Here is a 17,920-nt window from a genome sequence, read left to right as displayed (position 1 = left end):
AGGTGCCGCAGGAGCAGCACCGAGCAGCTGGTCCCGGCAGCACCTTGGGGACCCAAAGCAGGGGCCGGGGGGGGGGGGCAACTGTCCTTTTTTGTCCCAGCATTAGCTGTTCCGAGCCACAGACAGGCACCACAGAGCAGGCCACAGCTGAAAGCATGGCCAGATGCTGGAGGGGATCAACGGGGAAGGCAAGCCTGGTGCGGCAGCTGGGCAGAGGCCCCTGCTCACGGGACGGCAGCCAGGACAGGTACACGTGCCCAGTAACGGGCTCCGGGACTGGCACATCCGAGCAGGCAGCTGTTGTCCGGAAGAGGCTGTCCCAGCAGCTGCAGAGGGGCTGCTGAAACCTCGCAGTTCTCCCAGCCTGGGATGTGCTGTGTGCAGCCGGGGACACCTGCCCGCACAAACCCAGACCCGGGGGGGGGGGGGGCAGAGGGCAAGGTCAGGCAGCTGCCAACAAAACATACGAGCAGGGAGGTGACGGGGGACAGGTGGCCAAGGGCATTCATCCTTTCAACACATGTTCGCAGAACGACAGCAACACATGCATCTTCAGCATCCACCAGCTGAATGTTTATTTTTATTTGAGAAGGTAATACATTGTCTTTGTCAGAATATTAGAAGAATATAGGAGTGTACCCAGTAAAGAAAGGAAAGTCTCCCTCATTTTACAGCTCCAATCCCACCTTTCAGAGATAATCACCATTAACAGCAGGGTGGATGGACTTCCGGACTTTATGTACATGCCTATATCAAGTATCTATGTTCATTAATATAGAATATCTTCTAACCAAAAATAGCATTTCACTCTTCATACTGTCCTGCAACTGGGTCTTTTCACCTAACACTGTATCACATTTTACGTATCAGTCCATCCATCAGGTCATCCCTTTGGACAGCTCAGTAATATTTCGTATTACAACCCTAACGAGTGACGGTCTCATCGGTTCCCTATCGCCCTCCCTCCCATTGCTGCAGGGAACCCCCTGGACACACTCCTGCACAGGAGCCGAGTACCTGCACTGTGGAGCTCCAGCAGCATCACTGAATGACAGAGTTGGCCAGTAAAAGTTTCAACAGATACTGCTAAAAGGTCTCTAAAAGCAACACAGAACAGTGCCCTGCAAATAGCACCACTGGTTTAACCCTTTCGGGGCTCTCGATCGCTTTGAGAAACAAATGAAATCTAAAAACCATCCACACATTCGGCACCTGATTCTTAGGAGTTCGTAGGCCCGCTGCCCTGAAGTCCAAACAGAACCTCAGGCTAAGTACCCCCAGCAGGTCTGTGAAGAGCTGTGATAACATCTCGTTCTCCTGAACATCACTAGGGCCCCCCAAGCGAGGGCCACCTGATTCACATGAGCAGCGAGCGCAGAGCCTGGAGGGAGTAAGCCAGGAAACTGCCAAGTGCCGTTCTGCTCTGCTGGGTAGAGCAGAACTGATTATTTTCTTTTATGTGTCCTGCAGGTGACTGCAAATAACCAACCATCAGAAGACCCGGGGACGAGTTCAGACTTGGAAAGGTCACAGGAGGAAAATAATAATGAGGTGACAACCACATGAATCCCATCTTGGTAAGTCTTAGCAAATAAGCCTCACGTCCACGGCCCTGAAAGCTACAAATTGGCCAGGGTCAGGAGAGCTTACCAGACCTCAGGGATGGGGCCTTATCTGTGTTTCCCTGGACCCGTGACTTCACTGCCCTGAGGACACAGCTCCCAGCCCAGTCACCTTCTTGAGATGGGGTGGGGTTCAAATAAAGTAAGAGATGGGGAAATGTTTTTAAAAAAGCAAAAATCTGGGGCGCCTGGGTGGCGCAGTCGGTTGAGCATCTGACTCCTGGTTTCGGCTCAGGTTGTGATCTCAGGGTCGTGGGATCGAGCCTGGAATTGGGCTCCGAGCTCAGTGCGGAGTCTGTTGGGGACTTTCTCTCCCCCTCTGCCCCTCCCCTCTCTGCGTGCACTCTCTCTCTCTCAAATAAATAAATCTTTTAAAAAAAAATTAAAATTAAAAAAAGCAAAAAATCTCCTTTATAAGGAAAAACAAACAGTTGGAACAAAGTGAAGGGAGAAATAGGCAAAAAAAAAAAAAAAAAGCGTCCATCTTCACCTAAGATTTTTTTAAGCATACTAGAACATAAGAAAAATAGGTGACTTTTAAAACTTCACTTAGGATTCACTGATTCCAACTGTTCAGACTCCAGTAGCCCCAAACTTGCTGATCTAAGAGAGATGCTGGTTTGTTTGTAACCAAAACTTCCTTTGGATCAGTGGTTCTCAAGTGGGGCCCCACGGGGGGACAACTAGCAGTGTCTGAAGACGTTTCTGGTTGTCACTACTCAGGGAGGGGTGCACAGGCATCTATGGGCAGAGGCCAGGGATGCTGCTCACCATCTTACAGCACACAGGACAGCCCCACAACAGAGGATTATCTGACCCCAAATGTCAATAGTACTGAGGTCAAAAGCCTTCCTGTAGAGACAACCATGGGGTCACAGGCCCCAGCCACTGGCTGGAGAAAGGGCCGCGGGGAAGAGTCCTGCGGTGTCCTTGGTAGTCTTCTGCTCCTCCTCCTCACGCAGGTCATTTGTCTCCAACGTGGAAGCTGCTAAGAGCCTGTCCAGCACCGGTGGGGAAAGAGCAGACCCATGAGAGGCCACAAACCCCTTTAAAGAACGACAGCTGGAGCCGTAGAACAGACCGGGCCTCGGCTACCGTGGGCCCGGAGCAGGAAGGTTTTGGGGTGAACAGTAAAGCAGGGTGAGAGGCGGAGGGGCTCTGGCCCGCATCACATTTTAAAAAAGAGTTTTTTCCGGAGGAAATTGAAACAACCGGGAATCTGTTTGTAAATCCCTTTCTGTGAAACAGCATTAGCGACCTGTGAAAAGATGAGCACAGGGAAGTCTGTGAGGGCTCCCGATGGAAGTCAGAGGTCCAGGGAGGGGCTGCGGGGGAATTGGCCACTGACCCAGCCCTGACACAGAGCTGGCTTGTACTCTGTGTCTATGAGTCTGTTTCTGTCTGTTGGTTGTGTCTTTCAGATTCCACATATAAGGGACACCTGGGTGGCTCAGTCAGTTGGGTGTCTGCCTTTGGCTCAGGTCATGATCCCAGGGTCCTGAGATTGAGCCCTGCATCGGGCTCCCTGCTCGGTGGGGAGTCTGCTTCTCCCTCTCCCTCTGCCTGCCGCTCCCCCTGCTTGTGCTCCCTCTCTCTCAAATAAATAAATAAATAAAATCTTTAAAAACAATTAATTCCACATATAAGTGAAACCCATACAGTATTTGTCTTTCTCTGACTTATTTCACTCCACATAATACCCTCTAGCTCCATCCATGTTGTCACAAATGGGGAGATCTCATTCTTTTTTATGGCTGAGTAATATTCCATTGTGCATCTAGACCACGTCTTCTTTATCCATGCATTTATGGATGGATGCTTAGGCTGCTGCCAAATCTTGTCTGTTGTCAATAATGCTGCAGGGCAGGGCAGTGGGGGGAGGGGCAAAGTAGGCCAAGGGGATTAAAAGGTACAAACGTCCGGGCATGAAAAGCGCAGCACAGAGAATACAGTCAATAATACTGTAATAACTTTGTATGGAGCGGTGGCAACTACACTTAGCGTGGTGACGTCAGAATTGTCAAGTCACCGTGTTGTATGCCTGAAAACTCACTACATACGACAACTATACTTCAATAAATACATACATACGTACATACATAAAAGCTTAAGAACTATTTAAAAAACCTGCAGCCTCCTTGAGTTGGGAGGGAGGGTATTGAAAGAAGAGTATATCCATTATAAGTTTAGAAAACTCAAAATTCAAAATTTCAAACTTCAAAACTTCACAAAGTTCAAATCAGATTGAGAGGTTTGCTTAAAGAAGAGCCAAGAGAAGAGATCAGGTCCAGGAGCCAAGTGCACCGCTTGGCCCTGACGGACTCCCCGCCTGACCCTGCAGGGCCCCAGCTGCCTCTGAGGTCACCTGCCCAGAGTCACGGTGCCCGGGGGCCCCTCGAGTCCTGTACTTGCTTTTCCTTTCTCCTCCGCTCTGCTCCGCAAAGCACAAAGCCATAGCCTCCCCAGGAGGAAGGCATGGTCCCAGCCTTTCCTTCTCATGACACAAAACACCTGAGCAAGCGGGCGAGGCCCACGTGTGCTCTGAGACCCGTGGAGGAAGCAGCTGCTCTGAGCAGGATCCCATGGGGAGAGGCTGGGGTCCTATCAGGCCATCCTTCCCGCTCTCTCACTGGGGCCCCCCCCCGAGAAGGGCATATACTGAAGAAATCATAATTCTTGAGGGTCAAGGGTAGAAGACTACACAGTGGGGTGAAGGGTGCAGGCCCCATGACCTGCCTTCAGGAAATGCCATGCTCTGGCCACTGCGCCAACCTGCCCTGCACTGAGGACTGGTTCTGCAAGTGGGGATCCCAGTGTCAGCCTGGGACCTCAGAGAAGCCAGGGAAGGCAGCCCTTTGAACAAAGGGCCAATGTCACTGCAATAGTAACACCTCGCAATTAAGAGAAGCAGAAGCACCAACCTCGTGGCAAGGCAAGGTGCAGAAGAAACCTCTGGTGTGGGCCTGGGGCCCTGCCCGCCCCTCCCGCCCTCTCCCGAGGACGCGTGCCGCTCCCAGCAGCCTTCCCTTTCCTTCCCCAGAGGAAGGCCACGCTCACCCTGAGCAGGAGGGTCTGCAGGTCTTCAGAGTGAGCCCACTGCTCAAAAACACCATCCAAGGTCTCCACGTACCAGGAGCCCCTCTTGGTATCCCTCCAGGAAACAAAGCCTGCAGAAGCAGAGAGGCTGAACTTTATTGGAGAGCCGCTAGCCACCCGCCACGTGCAGGCTGGAGCCACCTCTGGACTTGGGCCCATTCACATGTCCAGCAGGAGCAGCCCACATCTCTGTGCTCTGTTCCGGTCAGGACCTTACTTCACCCTCCCCACCACCTTGGGACTTTGGTTGTGATTCCTGCTTTCCCAGCAAGGAGAACAAGGCTCTGAGAAGTCATGTGACTCGCCCAAGGGCTAAGAAAGGAAGGAGACTAACGCTCCTCACACCTGCTATGTGCCAGGCACCATGCTCAGGGAGGCACTAACCACCTTGCGAATCCCCAGGGCGCCCCCTGAAGTGGGACTGCTATTCCCATTTTAAAGATGGGAAGACCGAGGCAGGACCAAGACAAGGGTGAGGCAAGTGAGGCGTACAAACCCACGAGCAGGTGCCCCCTTAAGTTCTACATCCTAAGCGCCTCGCCTGCCTCACCCCGAACTGAGGCTCAGAGAGGCGAAGCAACTTGCTCAGGGTCCCACAGATGGCAAGGGGCAGAGCTGAGACTCACTCCCACGCCTTTCCTTCGCAACACAGCTGCTTCTAGGGCAGACCGGGGGGGACCCGCCGGCTGGCAGGAGGAGCTCTCCTGATGCGCTCACCTGGGAAGGTAGAATAGGACACGAAGATGTCACTGGGCGTGGGCAAACTAGACACGGCGTCCGGCTGGTCAAAGGGGCCTGGGCCTTCCTGGAATGGGGCAGCGTCTGACTCCGGGTCACTGCCAGAGGTCCTGTCTTCAGGGGAAGCGCAGGCCACCTCAAACCCATGGTCTTTCTGCTCTGCAGGGACGAAAGACAGACACACCACTCATCACCGACACACACAGACCAAAGCTCCTGCTCCTCACTTCCTGGCGACATCCGGCCTGCCCCGGCCTGAGAGCGCCGGACCCCCTCTGGAGCCAGGGTGCCAGGGCTGAGCAAATATCCGCAAGAAACAGAAACCTAAGCTTTGCCTTTTTTTTTTTTTTTTTTTTTTTGAGAGAGAGAGCGCACGCATGTGTGAGCAGGGGAGGGGCAGAGGGAGAGGGAGAGAGAATCTCAAGCAGACTCCCCACTGAGCGTGGAGCCCAACATGGGGCTCAAACCCACGACCCTGAGATCACGACCTGAGCCGAAATCCAGAGTTGGATGCTTAACCGACTGAGCCACCCAGGAGTCCCCAGACCTTTACTTTTTACTATAACAAAAGTTTTACACATTCATTAGGTAAAATTTTACCTAATCACAATCTTTTTAAAAAGCCGTAAAAACAAGTTACAAGGTAACACCCAAGGGAACCAAAAACGGGTGTTCTGACAAAACCTTGCACAGCGATGTTCACAGCAGCATTATTCACAACAGACAAACGGTGGAGACAACCCGCGTCCACGACAGACGAATGGCCTGCACACATCCAGTGGAATTTCATTCTGGCTTGAAAAGGAAGGAAGTGCCGGCCGCTGGTGCACTGTGGACGGGCGCTGGAAACATGCCGAGTGCAAGGACCGACGCCAAAGGCCACGTCTCTGGCTCCATATACATGAAAGACCCAGAATGGGCAGATCCACAGAGAAGAAAGCAGGCGAGTCATTGCCAAGGACTGAGAGGAGGCAGGCAAGGAGAGTGAGTGCTGATTGGTACGAAGCTTCTGTTCGGGGCGATGAGAAAGTTCTAGAATTAGGTCACAGGCATGTGTGCTCATGTACTCACTGCCACTGAACTGTATACTTTAAAATGGTTAAAATGGTCAACTTTATGTCATTAAAAAACAAGTGGCATTATTCGGTCTTGTTCTCAGGGGGGCGGCTTCTGTTAACAATCGGCGTGTTTGGGCGCCTGGGTGGCTCAGTTGGTTAAGCAACTGCCTTTGGCTCAGGTCATCATCCTGGAGTCCCAGGATCGAGTCCCGCATCGGGCTCCCTGCTCAGCAGGGAGACTGCTTCTCCCTCTGACCCTCTTCCCTCTCGTGCTCTCTCTCTCTATCTCATTCTCTCTCTCAAATAAATAAATAAAATCTTAAAAAAAAAAAAAAACAATCGGTGTGTTTCCTTCCAGACATCTCTTGTCCCTCTGTCCAACATACGTCTGCTGAATGGGTCTTATTCTTCTGTCCTATCGTCTCTCCTGCCTCCCTCCTTATTTTGTTCTACTATATTACTCGTACTCGCCAAGCTATCTCAGATCCTTGTAGGAAATCAAAGAAGGCAGCAAACCAGAGGTCACAGGATCTGTGGAGATGTTTACACCCTCTGACCCTGTACTTTCCCCAGGAACTCATTCATGTGACATCAACACCCTCTATGTAAAGACATCTGTGGTCACGGGAGCCAAAAATTGGGTATCACCTCAATGGCCGACGTCAGGGAAATGGATTAGTGAGTGCCGATCACTAAAACGGAGCATTATAAAGCCCTCTGAACTAGCGGTGATGAGGACCGTAGCGATGTGAAGAAATGCTCACGGGCTAACGCAGGATGAGAAAAAGCGGACTGCCCGCGGGCCACCATCCACAGATAAGAGGCAGAAATGAGACCACTGTGTCAGGCTCGCAAGATGCTGGATGATTCCTGCACTCACATTTTCTGTCTTTTCGGTTTCAAAATCCGAATTCCCCCCAAAGCCGTGGCAGACCTGGAAACCAGAGGGGTCAGGGCAGGACTCCGGCCACCCACAGCTCTGCCACAGAGCCATCGGGGTGATGACATGGCGGGAGGTCTCCCGAGACGAGCCCCAGGGAATCACTGCAGGGTGCAATGGGCCACTCCAGACAGGAAGCAGCCACAAAGAGCTTCAGAAAAAGCAGACAGAGGGCAGAGTGGCCCGGAGGGTTCCTTAGGGAATGGTTTCTGGGGCAGGTCAATGTGACCCAGGCTCTGATGGGAGACGGAAGAGTCCTGGTTGGGGAGGCAGCAGGTCAGGCAGACCCTGGGCAGGAGAGGAGGTGGGTTTTGTGGCTGGATCTGTGGTGGGAAACAGCAAGGAGGGAAGGAGGTCACAGTTCACCCAGGGAAGCTGGGGTCCCAACTGCAGGGGGCAGAGACGGGACAAGGATGGTTCTGGCAACCCCATATAATAGCCCCAACATCTACTGACCTCTCACCCCATACATCTAACTCAGAAACTCGGCAATTTGCCTTTGTTCTCACAGCTGACCTTCAGGGGCCAGGATTCTGCCCTCTGCGTGTTGCCTCTCAGCCCTGCTGCCTCTTCCATGGAGGGCCCCAAGCCTGCAAAGCCTGGGCTTTTGAGACGTGTGAGAGCTGGGCTGTTCCACTGCTTACTCGGGTCCCTGCTTCTGGTTGTTTTCTTGGCCGAGATTCCGGAATCTGCCCTGGGTGTCTGGGAATGACTTGAAGTGGAACAGGGGCCGGGACCTGAGATGTGGGTGGCCGGGTCGGGGCGCACTGTGGTGGGGGAAGCTGCAGGAATGGCCTAAGGAGACGGAGGGGGGCAGAGGGACCGCCTGGGGAAAGCAGAGAAGACACAGTGGGATCTGAGAGGGAGAGCGAGAGAGAGAGAGAGAGAGAGAGAGAGAGAGAGAGAGAGAGAGAGAGAGAGAGGCAGACCAGGGATGCGAACTCCATCTCCATGTCCCCCTCATTCGACAACTCTGAGGTGAAAGCCTCGCCCTGCTTGTCTCCCTCTCTCTCTGTCCCTCCCCACCGCCCCCACGCTCTCGCTCTAAAATATATAAATAAATCTTAAAAAAAAAAAAGAATATGCTACAGGTTATGATCTCAGGGCCCTGGGAATGAGCCCTGCGTCAGGCTCTGCACTCAGCATGGAATCTGCTTGGGATTCTCTCTCCCTCTCCCTCTGTCCTTCCCCAAACCCCCGCTCGTGTTCTCTCTCTCTCTTAAAACAAATAAACAAACAAACAAAAAAATATATATATATACAGTGTGTGTATATACATGTATATTTATGTTTATGTATATATACACACACGCATATTACTGAAATCTCTGGTACCTGGGCCCTTGGGAATTTAATTTAGCTCTGGCCTCCCTTTCTCTGCGACAGTGGAGAGAAGGTCTAATTGAGGGAGGTCAGGGGAGTGATAAGGAAAATGAAAGAGGTTTTTTTCCTCTCCTCTGCTTTGTGATTGCCAAGTCTCTGGAGTTGAGGCTGCCAGAGCTGAATGAGCCCCAGAGGCTCCCGCACCGTGAGCTGGAAGGCTCTTACCTCTACAGGCTGGACAAAGCTGAGACCTACTCGAGGCAGAGGCAGGTGCTGCCGTTCGGGCAAAGGGGCCATGTTTGGGACCCTCTGACTGCCCCCTGGGCACCAGGAGGGACTGAAGAGAGAAGGAGGCAGGGGCGGCTCCTCCCACTAGAGTCATCGGCAGGGAGACTGAGGACCTGCTTACCCCCACCACAGGCCTGGATGAAGAAGAGCTTGGGCTTCCCTCCCAAGCTGGGGCAGCTGGCTCCATTGAAGATGTTCACAATTTTCTCGATGGACACAGGACATCCATCCGTGCCATAAACAGCCCCTGGGAACTGGCGGTGGCTGGCCTAGGAGACCAAAACTCCTGGTTACAAGACCAAGAAGCTGGGGTAGGAATCCAACACACTGTTCAGAGGTGCTGTGGGGCCAAGCATTTAGAAGGACCCAGCCAGGGGCACAAGCCTGACTTAGACAGAGGTTGGCTCTGGATGGGTCCTAGGCAGTCTCTATTCCAGAGGTCTCAGACTCATGTGCCTAAAACATTAGCCTAACTGGATAGCGCTGACCAGCTTCTTCTAGATTGGTGGTTCTCAAAGTGTGGTTCCCTGGACCAGTGGCATCAGCATCACCTAGGAACCTGTAAGGCATGCTGATTCCTGGGCTCCCCCGAGACCTAACTCAGAAACCCTGGTGGTAGGGCCCAGCGATACAGTCTTTCAGGAGCCTCTGATGCAGCTAAGCATTGAGAACCACTGCTCTAGATCAGTTCTTCTCAGACTTTCTGTATATGCGGACCCTGTCAAAGTGGAGGCTCCCTGGGAAGAGGTCTGGGGCAAGGCCTGAGAGTCTGAATTTCTCACGAGCTCCTGGTGAAGCCCATGCTGCCGGTCCAGGGGGTCACACCATGAATGAAAAGGGGGCAGTCCCTGCCTAGCTACCGGCCAGAGTTTCACTCTGTGAGGATGCGGCCTAGTAAGGCCAGACCATTGTGGTTTTTCAAGAGAAGCTGGAAATCCTGATTTCTCTGAGAAAGCTGCCACTTTTGAAAACACGGTGCAACCCCCATGGGGACTACAGGCCTCCAGCTTGGAGCCTCGGACCTGTCCAACCCTCACGTGAAAAGAGGGGGGACCTGAGGCCCAGGCAGTGGGAGGGGCTGGGCCACAATGACGCAGCACGTTAGTGGCCAAGCCCAGAGCGGATCCCAGTGTCCGGACACCCAGGCAACGGCAAAGGGCCTGGGACAATGCCTAGCGGGGTGGAGGCAGGAGCTGGGAGCTCCTGTGTGCTGTGCCCGGCTCCGAATAAAATCCAGGGTAGGAGCTCTGTGGGCAGAATCTCCTCCCTGCCTTTCCCAGATGGCTTCTCCCAGGAACACAGCCCCACCCAGGAGGAGCATCCAACTCCTCAGAGGGCCGGGTGGCTCCCAGGAAGACAGCAGGGGATAGACAGGGCCCCACGGCTCTTCCTGCAAGGCGAGGACACAGGAAGGGATGGGGCTCCGTCAGGGCCTCTCAGCTCAGCACTTGGGGGCAGCTACCCAAGGAGCGTCTACCTGACAGCCGTGAGAGAGGACAACCACCACGCAGCAGTCCAGGCCGCTGTGGTCCCGCCGCGCCAGCTCCATGAAAGCCTGGACCATTTGCTGCAAGAGAAAGTGGCAGGTGAGCCGGAGCACTGATGGATTGGGTCCCCACGCTGGGCCCGCCTGGGCAGAGCACCTCCCCTGCTCCCGGGGCCAACACTGCAGTAATGACCGTCACAACTGTCACGAGAGCCACCGTTCTTGGACACCAGGTACTGTGCTGGGGTACGGCAGGACGCCACCCCACCCCTCCCCAACCTCTCCGTGGACAGCGACGCTACCTTGGCCTTCAGGTCACACTTCACCTCCACCGTGAAATGCAGTAAGCGGAAGCGTCGCTGCAGCTTTTCACAGTCGATATTGGAGCCGGTGCGGGCCGTGAGCCTCGACTTGAGGCAGAAGTTCACGTTGTTGATGATGAGGCAGTGGCCGCAGGGGTCTGCGTTCAGGGCGTACGCCTGCCCAAGCACAAGGACCAGTGTCAGCCGGGGTCTCGCGGCACCCCTCAGGAGAGAAGGCGAGCCCCTGGGCCCTGTGTCCCTTGGAATCCCCTCTCACAGCAGCCTGTTCTTTTGTCACAGTACTTAACACGACTGAGACTGAGATATGTCTCTGTGTAACTAGCTTCTGCAAGGCTGATGGCTCCACAAGGGCTAGAAACACAAGGCGTCTGCTCCCCGGTACCCTGGCATGGGGCCCAGGGCCCGCACACACGAGCGGGCGTGACTCCGTCCCACAGCCAATGCTCGTGGTCTGACCCCCTCCTGTGAGGTCTGACCCCCTGACTTCACAGACAAGGGAAGAGCAGGGAGGCTCGGACAGCCTGCTCCGGGAAGAGCTGTGTCAGCGTCAGGGAGCGGGACGGGGCCTGGGACCCTCCCGACAGCCGGGCTTGGTTCCCTGGGCTCCCGACACAGCTGCAGGGGGAAGGACCTGGGACGTGCAGAGCAGAAGAGCCCAAAGCCAAGGCAGCTGGCCCCAAGTCACAGGAAGACTCACCAAATCAGGATTTTGCTTGGAAATCTCCCGAGCACCTGGAGAGAGAGAGAGAGAGAGAGAGAAAGAGAGACAAGAAATGAATGCCTGGCCCAACAGGGGTGGGGCAAGGGTCTTTGAGTACAGAAGAGCAAGACTTCGGGAAACATGAGGGAGTGCTGGTGGGAGACTAGGGGCGCAGCCACCTTGCAGAACAGCTCAGAAGTCTCCAGTGAGGTTAAGCACACACCTACCCTCTGACCAGCAATTCCATTCCAGGGTATAGACCCAAGAGAAACGAGTGCAGTGAGCACAAAAAAACCTGGCCGTGGATGATCACTGAAGGCTTCTTCTTTTTTTCCCTTAAGGATTTTATTTATTTATCTGAGAGAGAGCACATGCGTGCACAAGTGGGGAGGAGGAACAGTGGCAGAGGGAGAGGGAGGAGCAGACTCCCCGCCGAACGCAGAGCCCGACACAGGGCTCGATCCCAGGACCTCAAGATCATGACCTGAAATGAAGTCAGATGCTTAACCAACTGAGCCACCCACGCACCCCACTGAAGCCTTATTCTTAATGCCTGGAACCAGAAACAACCCAAATGTTCATCAACAAGTTGATGGATAAACAATTTATGAAAAAAGCCATACAAGGGAACAGTCCACAGCCTGAAAACGTACAACACGGTGGATAAAATAAAACTTTATGCCAAGGAGAAGAAGCCAGAAGAGTATATGTGACATGATTCCATTCATATGAAATTCTAAAATAGAAAGGCATAAGGGAAGCTCTAGGGGAGCGGACGCTTCCTGTCTGTAGAACCCATGGAGCCCGGCACCCAGAAAGTCCTCAGCAAACATGTGCGGAGTGAATAAATGAGTAAAGGTGATCGTTTTTCCTTCGGTGTCAAATGAGTTTTCATTTCGATTAGCAAGAAGTCCACTGACCACCAGCCTATAAGCTAGGAGGACCTTTTTTCTTCTTAAACAAAGAGAACTTGGTGGCTCTCTCTGAGTTGCAATGCAAGGTGAGCTGCACTGGAGCCTATTCTCCTGATCCCACAGTGGTGACATTCACGGCTCACAGAGGGCCAGGACCCCTTGCTGGGAACTACTCTCTCAAGAGTTTTAAAGCCACGCCAGAAAAGCATTCACATCCCCCTTTTTTTTTTAAAGTAACTTTTGGTTTGTTTGTTTAAGATTTTATTTATTCATTTGACAGAGAGAGACACAGCGAGAGAGGGAACACAAGCAGGGGGAGTGGGAGAGGGAGAAGCAGGCTTCCCGCGGAGCACAGAGCCCGATGCAGGGCTCGATCCCAGGACCCTGGGATCATGACCTGAGCCGAAGGCAGATGCCTAACGACTGAGCCACCCAGGCGCCCCTCACATCCCATTTTTTAATCGGAAATAGTTTTACCTGCCTGAAGAATCCTATAATTCACAGCCTCAAATCTGGAACTATTGCTCATTTCCAAAATCCCACTGCACCTCAACAATATAACTATTATCCACAACTGAAGAATTCTTTCATTCCCCAAATTAGTAGTATCGATCCACAAAGTGAGAGAGGGACATCATCAAAGTAGCACAATAAGAGTTTTCTACCGCCTTCCCCGACAATGAACACCCATTTTGACAATCATCCACAAATTAGACTGCCTTTGTGGAAGTCCAGGAATCGAGCAGAGAAGTTCCAAAACGCTGCCGGTGCAAGGTAATCCAAGATTAGATGCACTGAAGAAGCCAGTCAGCAAGGACTGGAGGGGGTGACTCCTCCTTCAAATGCAAAGCCAACACATGACTTCAGGAAACATGAGAAATCAAGGAAATAGGACACCACCAAAGGAGCAAAATAATTTTCCAGAAACTGACCCCCGAGAAATAGAAACCTGCAATGTGTCGGATAAAGAATTCAAAATTGCTGTCTCAAGGAAGCTCATAAGCTACAAGAGTATACACAAAAAAAGTTCAACAACATCAGGAAAATAATACATGAACAAAAGAGATAGAAATCATAAAAAAGAACCAAACAGAAATTCTGGAGCTGAAGGATGCCATGAATGAAATTAAAAATGCAACAGACAGCACCAACATCAGACTCCATCACGCAGAAGAAAGAATCTGCGAAGTAGAAGACAAGTCATTTGAAATTATCGGCAGAGAAAAAAGAGAAAAGAACAAAGACGAAGAAAGCCTACATGAACTATGGGTTATCTTGAAAAGAAACATCTATGCGTTATTGGGGTCCCAGAAGAAGGAAGAGAGGGAAAAAGGGGCAGTAGGCTTATTTAGAAAAATAATGGCTGAGAACTTCCCACACCTGGGGAGAGATCTGGACATCCAAGGTCATTAACTTCATAGGTCCAACTACCCACCAACCACTCTCTTGGTACTCACAGACATCACTGAATCGTCCAGAACCACTGTCCACTGGCCTGGGCACCTCTGGTCTGAGAACCTCTGGCCTGAGCTTGGCTGGCCAGAGCTGCTCAGGCCCCAGCACCACTGGAGAGAGTTTTCCCGGAGTCGGCTTTAATGGACCCGTCTTCCCTCTGAGATCCTCTGGTGTGAGGCCCATTGGTCCAAGCACCACAGGCATGAGGTTCAGGGGTCTGACAGCCTCTGGTTTCTGCTTTTGTGCTTGCCGACTCATTCTCAGGAATGAAGCCAGCGCATCCTGGTCTGTGTCCTCTAAGCAGGAGATGAACAAAGGAAGGGCCTGACTCCCTCGGGTCTCTAGATCTATGACCAGCTGCCTGGCCTGATCACTCCGAGACCCCGAGCCTGCATGCTGTTTGGAAAGAAAGACATGGCACTGTTATCCACACAATGTCCTGTGACTCTCATTTTGTCCCTCCCCCCCCCATTTCCCATCTAGCCTAGGTCTAAACAATCGGTCACGGGGGCAAAACTTGAGCCTGCAGTTACACTGAGTGTGTGCCACTTGCCAGCCTTCACTTACCTATTTTTAAAGATTTTATTTATTTATTTGAGAGAAAGAGAGAGCACAAGCAGGGGGAGTGGCAGGCAGAGGGAGAGGGAGAAGCAGGCTCCCCACCAAGCAGGGTACCCAACACAGGGCTCTATCCCAGGACCCTGGGATCACGAGCTGAGCCGAAGGCAGACGCCTAACCGACTGAGCCACCCAGGCGCCCTGCTTATCTATTCATTATTTTGGAGGCATCTCCTATGAGCCCAGCATTGCTAAGTGCTGAAAATACAGCAGTGAACATTATTAGTCCTCAAGAAGCAGACATCTAGTGGGAGTTGCAAACAGACAAATCAACAGTGACACACCAAAGACAGAAGTGTCAGGTGGGAAAGTACATGGGCCTTAGGAGGGTCCAGGGTAATCCAATTCAGCCCTGGGAAGCCAGGGAGGTCTCCAGGAGGGGATGTCTTTACTGAGACCCCAGGGAACATTAGGGAAGTGAAGAGTGAATTCAGAGAAATGAGAAATGTAAGCTGGAATGGGAAACAGTCATGAGGGATGAGGCCTTTGTGTGGTCATGCCAAGAAAGCTGTGAGTAGCAACTGAGGAGTTTTAGGAAAGTGACAGAGTCAGATCTGCCTTTTAGAAAAATCATCCTAGGGGCAGGGTGGACAACAGAAGGGAGTGAGCCACAGCCAGATCAGGTGGTGGCAAAGACGGTACAGCAGGAATGGAGAAGTGAGTGGACACACCAGAAAAATCAAGAAGGAGAATGCACAGGATTTGGGCACTCATCAGGTGGACTGTAAAGTGCAGGAATGGTTGAGGTTAACCGGTGTCAGGATGGTGGGGCTGGTCACTGACACTGGGAAAAGGAAGAAACTGTTTATCTGCTCATCCTTTCAGACCCAGCTCTGGCCAAGTTCCTCAGGGTCCACAGGGATAAGACACCATCCTGGCCTCAAATATCCTACAGCAGCACTGTCCAAGGGAACTTTCTACGATGATGGAAATATTCTTCACCTGCGCTGACCAAGATGGCAGGCATTAACCAACATGGCTACTGAGCACTGGGGTCCTACAACTGAGGAACTGAATTTTCTATTTTGTTTAATACTAATTACTTCAGATTTACACTTAAATAGCCACAGGTGGCTAATGCTACTATACTGAAAAGCACAGACCTATAATGTCACTGAAAAGATAATCCTCACTAACAAAACAACTAGCCTTTCTCTCAACATTTATGGAACACTCACAGTAAGACAGACACTGTGTTAAATGTATCATTTCATCTAGTCCCCCTCAACAACCTTAAGGGGTTAAATTACAATTATCCCCACTTTACACATGAGGGAAACTGAGTCCCAGAAAGACACTGCAACTTGCTAATATGTAACAAAGCCAGGATGAGGACCCAGATCCATGTGGCTCAGCCAAACCAGGTGTGGCAAAATGGCGGCCTTGTCGTTCGTGTGACCTTCTTTTAAAAATCTCAATTTGTTGCTAACATTTAAAATCAGGGAATTTAACATCAAAATCAGGACTTACAGCTTCTCTTTAAAAATCTGGCAACACAGGGCCAGCATTCTGGAATGACCATATGAGCTGGAGCTGGGCGGCTGCCCACTGCAGCGCCCACCCGTTGGGCCTCGGTGGGCATTCGATTTTGTATCCGAAGGCAAGGATACGGCCTCAAACAATTTCCACTCCTCAGTAGAGGCCACAGAGCAGATGCTCATGAGACTTTTTTAATATTATTATTCATTGGTAATTTTTCATTATGACCCTTATCCTATTTAAAGACTTCTTCACTAGGTCAGGCCAAGCTCCGGGATGATGGAGAAAATGGACACTCGGTCTGCAAGCAGTCCCCAGGGCAGTGGCCAGAGGCCTCCTGAAAGCCAAACACACCTGCTGGTAGGAAATACCTCCCAGACCCCTCCTTACCTCAGAGGCCTGTGGTGAGAGCCAAGTAAGACATGAAGCTGCTTTTAAAAGAGAACCTCGCATGTTTATTTTCTCCATTACCTGCACCAGATCCCTCATCTCCAAAACCCCTTAGGAAACATAAACTTCGCATAGGAGGGGCCGAACAAAGTGGGCAGGGCACAACCAGCTAGGCCCGGACTCTGTGCCTGACCTTAACAGTTTCACATCCATTTGCTCATTTGGTTCTCACGCTACTACTGTTGTCCCCAGTTCACAGTCCAGGAAACTAAGGCTCAAAGACGATCAGTGACTTAGCGGGGGACACAGAGCCAGGCGGTGTGACCCACCCTCTCCAGCTGAGTGCCCTGAACCTCCCACGCTAGAAGGCCGGACACAGGCCTAGTTCCCGGGCAGAAACACAGTGCTGCAGCAGCCAACAGTGCATGCTGGGTGGTGCAGGGCGTGGAATCGCTCTAGCCAACCCTGGAAGAGGTGTTCGGGATCGCACGGTTCCGCTGGACGATCTAGTGGGCTCAACGCCGTGAGGGAAAAGGGGGTTCCCACACGATGGTTCCCCAAAGGGGATGGGTACGGGGGGCACAGACCGGGAGTGGAGAGCGGGAGCTCGGCCTTTAAGTCACGCTGTGGTTTCAGCAACCCTCTCCGCGCGGCCTCGCTGACCCCATCTGGGACGTGAAGTCTGCGCGCGGCGCGGGGAACTGGGCGCACCTGAATGTCCTCGATCATGGCGGGCGTAAAGAGCTGGCGGGACAGCAGAACGTCCCAGAGCGAGGCCACCTGCAGCTCGCGGACCAGCCGCACCCGGCATCGCCGCAGGAGCTGCCGGTCGGCCTCGTCCATGGCGGCCAGACGACGGAGACCCGGGCGGCCTCGGTCCGCTTCCGGGCCTCGGCCGCGGCGCCCCGCCCGCCGCCCAGGACCCGCCTCGGGACCCGCCCCCGCGTTGAGCCCCGCCCCCGCACCGCCCCTCGGCCCCGCCCCTGCACCACCTCGGCCCCGCCCCCGCACCACCTCGGCCCCAGCGGCTCTGCCTCCGCGGCCCGCCCCCAGGACACACCCCCGCGTCGCTGCTCCGCCCCCAGGGCGCGCTCCGAGTCACCGCCCCTCCCCCAGAGCGCACTCTTAGTCCGCGCCGCCAATCCCTAGCCAGAAGGCACCGCCACTCGGCTTTTACAAAAACTCGGAGGCGGTCACACTGCTGGTAAGAGGGGCACCCATGCCATGGTCTGTCCCGCCCCATTCAAGCCCCTCCCGGCTATGGTGTCCTCTAGCCCCCTCCCTGTCGGTAACAAAACCATAATTCTCTTGCCCCCGCCCCGTGCCCAGATGTCGTCGTTTACTGTTCCAGACTCTCCTGTCTCACCCAACCAAGCCCACATTTCACGGTCTTAAATCCCCCTCTTCCCTCCCTCCCACCCTAGCTCCTCCTACAAGGAAAAAAAAAAAACTGGCAGAAACCTACTCTTCTGAACTCCCAATTTGTACAG

At 52.9% G+C, this 17,920-nt stretch overlaps 1 protein-coding gene across 3 annotated transcripts; it reads right to left on the bottom strand.

Moving 5' to 3' along the window:
- Positions 1–545: 545 nt before the first annotated feature.
- CASP9 (caspase 9) lies at positions 546–17,324 on the bottom strand. 3 transcript variants are annotated; one of them, XM_028108491.2, is made up of 9 exons: positions 17,142–17,324; positions 13,946–14,339; positions 11,572–11,606; positions 10,854–11,030; positions 10,543–10,632; positions 9,187–9,334; positions 5,436–5,615; positions 4,680–4,789; positions 546–2,880 (listed from the first exon to the last, which is right to left on the bottom strand). In XM_028108491.2, the coding sequence occupies exons 1-9, from the start codon at positions 17,271–17,273 to the stop codon at positions 2,791–2,793; spliced, it is 1,356 nt and encodes a 451-aa protein (XP_027964292.1). In that variant the 5' UTR covers positions 17,274–17,324; the 3' UTR covers positions 546–2,790. The 3 variants fall into 3 exon arrangements, with proteins under 3 accessions (XP_027964292.1, XP_027964294.1, XP_027964293.2); XM_028108493.2 differs by lacking the exon at positions 17,142–17,324 and adding an exon at positions 17,018–17,132; XM_028108492.2 differs by lacking the exon at positions 17,142–17,324 and adding an exon at positions 16,431–17,010.
- Between the last annotated feature and the right edge of the window lie 596 nt (positions 17,325–17,920).

This window comes from Eumetopias jubatus, unplaced genomic scaffold (assembly GCF_037043125.1).
Source record: "Eumetopias jubatus isolate StellerSeaLion01/CBP00866 unplaced genomic scaffold, mEumJub1_p1.0 scaffold_4, whole genome shotgun sequence".
NCBI lineage: Eukaryota > Metazoa > Chordata > Mammalia > Carnivora > Otariidae > Eumetopias > Eumetopias jubatus.
This window is presented reverse-complemented; position numbering and strand designations above follow the sequence as displayed.